The sequence below is a fragment of the Dreissena polymorpha genome, unplaced genomic scaffold (genome assembly GCF_020536995.1).
Source record: "Dreissena polymorpha isolate Duluth1 unplaced genomic scaffold, UMN_Dpol_1.0 chrUn028, whole genome shotgun sequence".
Lineage (NCBI taxonomy): Eukaryota > Metazoa > Mollusca > Bivalvia > Myida > Dreissenidae > Dreissena > Dreissena polymorpha.
In genome coordinates this window covers 42501-51701 of record NW_026273342.1, presented here as the reverse complement: position 1 = coordinate 51701, position 9201 = coordinate 42501, and the positions used below count along the sequence as shown (strand labels likewise).

The 9201-nt window shown below is 33.8% G+C and overlaps 1 protein-coding gene across 2 annotated transcripts in view; it reads right to left on the bottom strand.

Moving 5' to 3' along the window:
• Positions 1 to 211: 211 nt before the first annotated feature.
• The window catches only part of LOC127863708 (beta-1,3-galactosyltransferase 1-like), a 40480-nt gene continuing 31490 nt past the window's right edge, over positions 212 to 9201 (bottom strand). For both annotated transcript variants that reach the window (XM_052403326.1, XM_052403327.1), the window contains exon 2: positions 212 to 2437. In XM_052403326.1, coding sequence (XP_052259286.1) covers positions 1000 to 2319 — 1320 coding nt within the window. In that variant the 5' untranslated portion in view covers positions 2320 to 2437 and the 3' untranslated portion in view covers positions 212 to 999. The remainder of the gene's footprint in view (positions 2438 to 9201) is intronic.

Sequence of the window (9201 nt, the reverse complement as noted above, 5' to 3'; positions counted from 1 at the left end):
CAAGTTTCATGTTAAACAATTAGCAATAATGGCACTGCTAACAAATTCACCTTATTAACACGTTTACTTTCACTTTTTCACTTGTGGTTTACCTCAATATGTTTGCTGTTGTGTAACTGTTACTTTTTGGAACAGGCGTTTTAACAGTATATAGAACGTGGAAGAACACGTATATTATTATTGTTGTACTAAGCTGTTATGCTTAAATTTAAAAATTTATAAAAACAATCGAGTGAATTATAAATTGTCAACATTATCCATCAAACAAATGGTATTGACTGTGAATATACGTAATTAAAGTAAAAATGAACTAAACTATAAATTCATCAAACAAAACTCACACTTTTACCTTGAAATATTACTAAAAATCCACATCATGCAAAAATTATAAAATATGGTTACATTAAAAACTGGTTTTTAAAAATATAATTGTATTCAAATTGTTTATAATAACCAGTAAGTAGATGAAATGGTTTCAGGTGGGTGATTAACCATTTAAAAGTCATATTTATTTTAAACTTATTTATTATAGCGCAAGTGAATCTCAAGTCTAAGTCTGATTGAAATGTTCTCGAGACCGGTTGCCGTGTATAACCAGTAATTTGTGTATTTTTGATAGGGTATCGAAGGAACAATCCCACAATTGGGATCAAAGCTATGATCCTCCGGTGGATAGACGGACACGCCTTCCACTACTCCATGACAGAACAAGTATATGCAGCTCATTTTCAAATACATGGGAACAATATTTAAAATATTGCTTTAGAAATAATATTTCATGAAGAGTGTATGGGTTAATCAAGTTACAGAACACTTCAAAAATAAGAATCATATTCATCCATTTTTTAGAGCAATTTCTACTTATTATCGTAGAAAAAGTATGTTCAAACGTATTCCTCACTTCAGTTTTCTGAATATCACATACATAAAAAACCACAGTGATTTTATAACGATAGTTATGCACATGACTTGCTGTTTTTGACTCATAAGGGTTACTAGTCAAGTAGGATTGCAAACCTGTTTCCATATCTCAATCAACTTCGAAGATGTAACTTGATGAACTGTTAAGACGTTATCCTTTTTGTAATCACATATATTACTGGGCCCTGCGAGGAAACCTGAAGTTTGTTTTAACAAATATCCGAGTCGCCGAACGCACAATGAAACGTAGACGTCTTCCAAATGGAAGAAAGGCACTTGCGGAGAAACATGGTAAATATCCGACACGACTTTAATGCTGGTCATGTATCCAGTCCCTGAACAAAAGCCTGGAAAAAACTCCTCCGGATAAGAACTGAAGGAGGCGTACCATTTAGAACGTTTATCTCTGATCGGTGATGCTTTTTGGTGACAATAGCCGGTCAGCCCTGTTTGTAAATAGTTTGCCATACCGGTTCCCGACAACATTTTTATTATCGAAGGAACATTGACCCACATGTCGTCATCTGTTTTCATAACAAATTTTACATTAGAACATTTTGTGGCGGCCCATTTAAATCCCATGATGGTTTTATATGTTAGATTATTGTAACTGTCTATAAAGGTCTCCTGAACGATATCGTGATATATTTCATTTTCCCTCATCACAGATTCTTGTAAACTGTTTTCTGCTGTTTTTCCTAACAGGAAAACGTGCCTTGCATTTGCAGTATTGTTATTAGTGTATGACAACCACGTCCGCCGTATCGTCTGTCGATTTAAGACATTATGATGCACAGTGGTAACGAATATCAGAAGATCTAAGTGTTCGCTTGTGTCCAATGTGTCGCAGATGTGGTCGTTCTGAATAACATATTCAAAATCATGTTTAAAACAATTATTGCATTCACTCTGGCGCTCTGTGGAATTACGTGTCGTGCCATTAGTGGTTGATTCGGTTCGTGTTAAATTCAGATCAACAAATGCATCTTTTTTGTAAGTGGTTACATTAAGTGGCAGATGTGGCTGGCTGGAAGCTATGGTTGTTTTAAGTATATCCGCTTCAAGGTCGAAACGAACATTTTGCTTCTTTTCGAATCGTAAGTCACTGTTCGCGGTAGTTGATAATTGGAACGGTCCGATTGCTTTAAATACGGTTGAGTTTGTAAAGTTGAAGTAAAACGCATGATTTGATACATTTGTCGTGTCTGACTGTCTTGTTTTTGATATTGCGTTAAGAGTATAAAATAAAATAGATGATTCAAATAAAAGGAACAGGAAACACACAACAATCAGTGTAAAAAAACATAACAATAAACCACGGGCGGTCATTCGACATTTACAAGCCCTCAAAGTTGTGGTCGTTCCGTGCATATTGAGATATGGATGAGAGATGTTCATAGTGCAAAATTAACAAATTAATGACACGACACATTGGGCATGTGTGTTCTTAGCAGTTTCCGTTTTCATTCATTTTCCATCGCTGTTTCCAACCGGACACCGTAACAAATAATTGGGTCTGAAACAAATAAAATATGCTAAGTATTTACTATTTACTATGGACTATAACGTTATCACAATTAATATTCAAGCGAAACAGAACATTTTATCAAATTCCTGGTGTCGATTCATGCAAACAATACAAATATCTGGCAATAATTGTTTTTTACGTTTCAATGCTGCAAATACTGGTAAAAACATTAGTTGCAAACTATAATTTTGTATAAATAAGTTCAAATTTTAATCGATATTGCGCTCCAAAAATCTTCATGACTATTAGCGAAATCATTTATCTTTTTAATGTTTATCCTTTCTGGTGTAACAAATAGTGTAGTCAGTTCCATTATGTGTGTGTTTATTGTTTGTATCTGTTTGTTGCTTCTGTTACTTTTAAGGAGATCCTCCTTATTGCATTCGAATCGCACTTTCTCGTACATATTACTATAGTTGATTGGGCGATGCTTTTTGTGAATGTGTTCCCTTAAACTATTATAATTAAATTGAAGACGCATACAGTGTAAGAATTAAATACTTCAAATATGTAAACATTTCAAAGATCAAAATTGTGACATATTCTGTGTTCAAGATACAAGACCATTTTCAAGAGAATTGGCATGATTGATTATGATTTTCTTTGAACCTGTGACAATGTCAATTGACTCTACGTATTTGCTAGGTTACTTGTTTTCATTTTCATTTAAACGATATGCACATTTTATTTCATGTGCAAAATGCGTACAATTTTTCGGAATGTCGTTTTCGGATTAAGTATTTATCGTCGATTATATTATATTTTCGATGTTCTTTATAGAAAAAATAGACTTACAAATACACGTGCGGTGATACGGACGGTGCAGAAAAATCTTTACCAATTTCCTTTCATGAGGCAAAAGACTTAGAGCTTTATTTGATAATTACCTTTCAGTTTGGTATATGTCGGAGTTCAATGTCAAAAAAAAAATACTAAAAAAAAATAAAATCCCTACCTACCTACCAACCCAAATTTACCTGGGTCGGGTTATGCCAAACAAACATATTTTTAAGGATGGCCTAATAGACTCGGCATAATTCGTTCATGGTCAATAAAGCTGACGGGACACAATTGATTTCATACCGTATTAAAACAGTTTCAAAACGTAAGTTTGAAAAAAAAAGTTTTAATACCTTGTTGATATAGAACTAGCAATTAACTTATTTACATAATTACTTTGATGATAAAGCGAATCTCGGTTGTTCCTTTATTAGAGACACCAGCCCATGTCATGAAACGCTTCGCGAAAGAGTCGGGCTTAGCTCACTTAATTTTATCGCTTTTAATTGTTTCGATTTTATCAGAAAGAATACTTTGCTGCGCCCATACGAACCACCGAAGTATAAAAAATCGCCTCATCAGAAGTAACAACTTGTGTTCCATCTTCCACCACTAACCTTAATGTATAACTGTCATGATACAACCCTCATCTTCTTTATTTGCGCCATACTAAGCTGAGGACATTTGGATTGTTTTCTTCGTTCAGCTTCCCATGTTTGTTTATGATAATTTTATAAACAGTTCATTTGGATATGTCTTTAAAGGCGAAATCTAAATTGTGTTTGGTGGATAAATTGTGACGAGCATATGATTGATTTTTCTGTTCACGCCCGGTGTGGCCACATTTCAAAGATGTCTAATCTTTGGCATATGAAAACTAGCGTTGATATATTAGTGCTTGTGTCAAATATTATCCCGAATTGTGTTGATGGAGCCCAATAAAAAAGAATATCCAATTGCCTTTGACCCATTTTGAATTTGAATATAGACGTATGTTAAGTCCATCTTCCCCGTCCACTGAAGCACACATTTTACACGCAACATGCTATTAATGACGAATATAAAATGTTGTAACTCCAATATTATGTATTGCCCAGATAGAGTTAGAGCAATCTAAACGGGTTTTTGACACGGCAGTGTCGGGGTGTGTATACCTATTATGATCAAATACAACCTAGGCGCCTCTCGAATATGTTAAATAAATAGTTGTTAGGGTAAAGGTAATTCATTCAGGACGCACTCACAGCATGACATTCATAAAACCTATCCGGAACATCAATTGAAGTTTACGACATCATATTTCAATTTAAATAAGAACAAGGAACTATGTTATTATTGTTTCATGAGCTTTTTGTGTCGTAAGTTAACGGTAAAATGTGTATAAACCCAACATATGCATATTTATACAAAATACTATTTAAATTGAGAATTACAACAATGGTGGGTAAAATAAATAAACCTTCTTATACAATCTTTAATAAGCAAACATGGCTTTTCCATTGCAATAACGAATGTCAAAATGTACATTCTACTTGTCGGTATTTTTTTTTAATATCGCTAAAGCAACTAAATTAAGAAGTTGCATGAATTTGGTTGCATTTGCGTTCAATTTGGTAACAATTGCTGTCATCATTACGTATATGTGTATTTGTCATGATAAACAGTGGTACTGAAAGTAAATGAAATGCGACATATACATATATATCGCCTGATTCCTAGTCGCAGATGCGGTATGCTGAAACTGAAACAGCAACACATAGCGCTTATAGACTCTGCAAGATGAATGTGTTTGTTTTGACAATTGCCCGCGTGATAGAAGCCTCAATCAGTATGTTTGCAGGTGGGTCTTTCAGTGACCATTTCTTGGAAGATCAATTTACTTGTACAAACAGCTCCAAATTCTTCTCAAATCACACATATACGTTATATTTAACAACGAAGACTGGCAAATTTAAAGTATGTTGTATTTCGCCTCTAGTTAAGAAATGGTGATACGCTTGAATATGTTTTCTATATTTTTAAGGTATTTGGCTCTCAGTGTGAGATTGTATCACAAACAAAAAACAGTAATGCGAGGTGTATTTTAACCATTAACTTAAATATAAAGGCGGTACATAAATTTATTTTATCCCATACATAGAATGTGAAATGTTTAGTAGTTCATCATCATCATCATCATCATCATCATCATCATCATAATCATCATCATCATCATCATCATCATCATCATCAACAACAACAACAACAACAACATCATCATCATCAACATCAACAACAACAACAACAACAACATAATAATAATAATAATAATAATAATAATATTTATTATTATTATTATTATTATTATTATTATTATTAGTAGTAGTAGTAGTAGTAGTAGTAGAAGTAGTAGTAGTAGTAGTAGTAGTAGTAGTAGTAGTAGTTTTTTTTTATTATGATGACTTTTATAATTATTATTATTATAATCAGTATGATGCTGATTATTATTATTATACTTAACTATTTTGTTTGTCCTTCTATTTTTATTATTATTAACTTGTTCTATAATAATTATAATTATTTATTATTATTTTATCCAAATAAGTATCTCTAACGAAGCGCAAATAGAAATAAGCTTTGATCAGCTTCATGATTGACGAAACATACACATTTTTATGAACTTCAAAATTAACCTACTTCAACATGTCAGAGCTGCTACTTGATATAATCTCCTGAATGCGAATGACTTACGCATAATCGAATCGTTGATTACATTTTAATAAAATCTTTAACAAAAAACGCGTTAAACACCATCGTACTTTTTATATAGGTAAACGTTTTCTCAAAGTAATTCATACGCGCTTAAGGATCAAATCGCGTGCAGTAAGTAAAAACATTATCAAATCTCTACTTCGTTAATGTGGAGATATTGCATCTATTTACCATTTATGGTTTATGTGTCTTTATTTCAATTTAATGCTCACTATGTAAATGAACAGGATCTCCACGCTAACTAGCTGTGTTAAGCACGATATTCTGCTTTTTGCAATACGCATCTTTACGGAAATGAAATCACCGACACTTTTTTTCTAGTTCTCCTTAAATGTAGTTTCGAATCGACGATTTTGAATCGGCATACACAAAAAGTCTCTCTTAAGCGCCAAATGTGCATACATTACTCAATAATTACATTGCCAAAATACTCAGTTATTTGCGAATTCCAACGATGTTTTTTCACAAGTTCTCTAATACGGTGCTTCACAAATGTCCAGATTGCTTTTAAATATGCATTCAGTATGGTATTTCAACACGTGCTACCTTACGATGATACATGTATAGTTTGTGTTGGCGTGTACATGTGTTTGTGAATGTGTGCTAGAGTTTGTAAATATTTTCGGGTACATTAAATCAACGATAATATGAATAGGCGGAAGAGAACAATACATTTGATGAATCTCAAGTAAGGTTTCGGACCTATTCAGCTACAGATATTGTGCTTCGCCTACAAGCGATGCATAAAACATATTTGTCAAGAAAGAGGCGGATGAGATACCATTGCATACATATTGACTTTAGGAAGGCATTTGATAAATAGTCGACAATGTTATGTTTCAAGCACTTAATAAAAAGGGAATTAAATGTAATTTCAAGAGAAACATTCGATTAACGATGTGCGTGGATTAAAAAAGAACGTTTAACATTATGAAACTAAGCGGCATGGTCCCATTGCGTGAGTGTTATTTCTGGGTAGAAACAGTACTTAGTGTTTATAAGGAGATCTAAAGAACTCTTCCTCAGTGACGATCCAACCCCCTGCCAGGCGCTTAGCGAATACAATATCTATTACGCCTCGCTGTCAGTATTTTGTTGGTTTGAATAGTGTTTAGTATAATGAGCATGGTAATGTTTCACCTTAATCATAACATATTAAGAAAGTATATGTTATGTTAATAATGTTTAATTTTCTAAAGCAAATTGAACAGTCGCAAACAATGTATACTCAATCAAAATAAATAGAAACATAGGTATATGCGAATACAATCTTTTGCGAGGAAATATAGTAAATTTGGGCACAAGTAAAATATAATATGTATACGATCAGTTAATGTTAAGATTTGGCACATTCGAATATATACCGTATAAATATGTTTTCATTTGTATGAGTAATTTTTATAAGGAACTACGTTTTTCTTTAAGTATGTTTAATTATACGCCCGTCTATGACGGGACGTATTATGGTATACCCCGCGTCCGTCCGTCCGTCTGTTAATGTCGTACGCTACGTCAAATATCCTTTGACAGATTTTCTTCAAATTTTAACACAATCTTAATATTGCTAAACCCTGATCCCCTTTCGTTTTTGACGGAATTCTGAATTGTCGTTCCAGAGTTATGGGACTTTGTTCGTCAAAATTTCGTGATTTCATTGAATGTCCTACTGTAGCTATATAAAAATGTTAAAGTTGTTATAACTTTGGTATGCTTGGACCTAGAGTCTTGAAACTTGACATGAAGGTTGGCCAGAACTAGTAAGTAACCACTGGACATTTCAAGGTCATTCATTTGAAGGTCAAGGTCACTGTGACCTTGAATGTAAAAATGTTAAAGTTGTTATAACTTTGGTATGCTTGGACCTAGAGTCTTGAAACTTGACATGAAGGTTGGCCAGAACTAGTAAGTAACCCCTGGACATTTCAAGGTCATTCATTTGAAGGTCAAGGTCACTGTGACCTTGAATGTAAAAATGTTAAAGTTCTTATTTCATGTTATAACTTTGGTATGCTTGTACCTAGAGTCTTCAAACTTGAAATAAAGATTGGCCAGTACTAGAAGATGACCACTGGTCATTTCAATGTCATTCATTTGAAGGTCAAGGTCACTGTGACCTTAAATGTTAAAATGTTAAAATTGTTATAACTTTGGTATGCTTGGACATAGAGTCTTCAAACTTGACATGAAGGTTTGCAAGCACACTTAGATGACCACTGGTCATTTCAAGGTCATTCATTCTAAGGTCAAGGTCACTGTGACCTTAAATGTTATTGTTGTTCATGTATCCTACCGTAGCTCAAATATCCCCCGATGGATTTTTTATACGCCCGTCTATGACGGGACGTATTATGGTATACCCCGCGTCCGTCTGTCCGTCCGTCCGTCCGTCCGTCCGTCCGTCTGTTAATGTCGTACGCTACGTCAAATATCCTTTGACAGATTTTCTTCAAATTTTAACACAATCTTAATATTGATAAACCCTGATCCCCTTTCGTTTTTGACGGAATTCTGAATTGTCGTTCCAGAGTTATGGGACTTTGTTCGTCAAAATTTCGTGATTTCATTGAATGTCCTACTGTAGCTCAAATATCCTTCGATGGATTTTTTTTCAAATTTCAACACAATCTTAATATTGATAAACCCTGATCCCCTTTCGTTTTTGACGGAATTCTGAATTGTCGTTCCAGAGTTATGGGACTTTGTTCGTCAAAATTTCGTGATTTCCATGCTCATGTACTTATAAAATAAACCATGTATTCAAATACAAATAAACTGAAGTAAAAAAATGATTCAAAGGGTTATTTATTACCTTACTACTTCATTGGCGAACGACGGGCGTATCATGCGCTCATGGCGCAGCTTTTATTTTTCTATTCAAATGTGCAAAATAATGACGTGTATTACCAAATTTATAATGAAAGCTTAAACCTTTCAAATTTTATATCGACATGACGTTAAGTTGCGGATTCAGAAGCTATAAAGCTACCTTTTTAGAGAGCTGCTCACAAGATTAAATCGCGTTTTATTGGCAATTAACAAGTCGGTACATCAATCGAATATGGCGGTGGGAACCTTATTTTACAGTTGAATGCATTATACATACAATATGTTTCTAAAATGTCTTTCGCAGTAAGCCGATACCCTGGGTTGAGATAAATCGAATATAGCGGGGGGTTGGGGGACCGTGTTTTATAGTTGAATGTATTATACATGAAAGATGT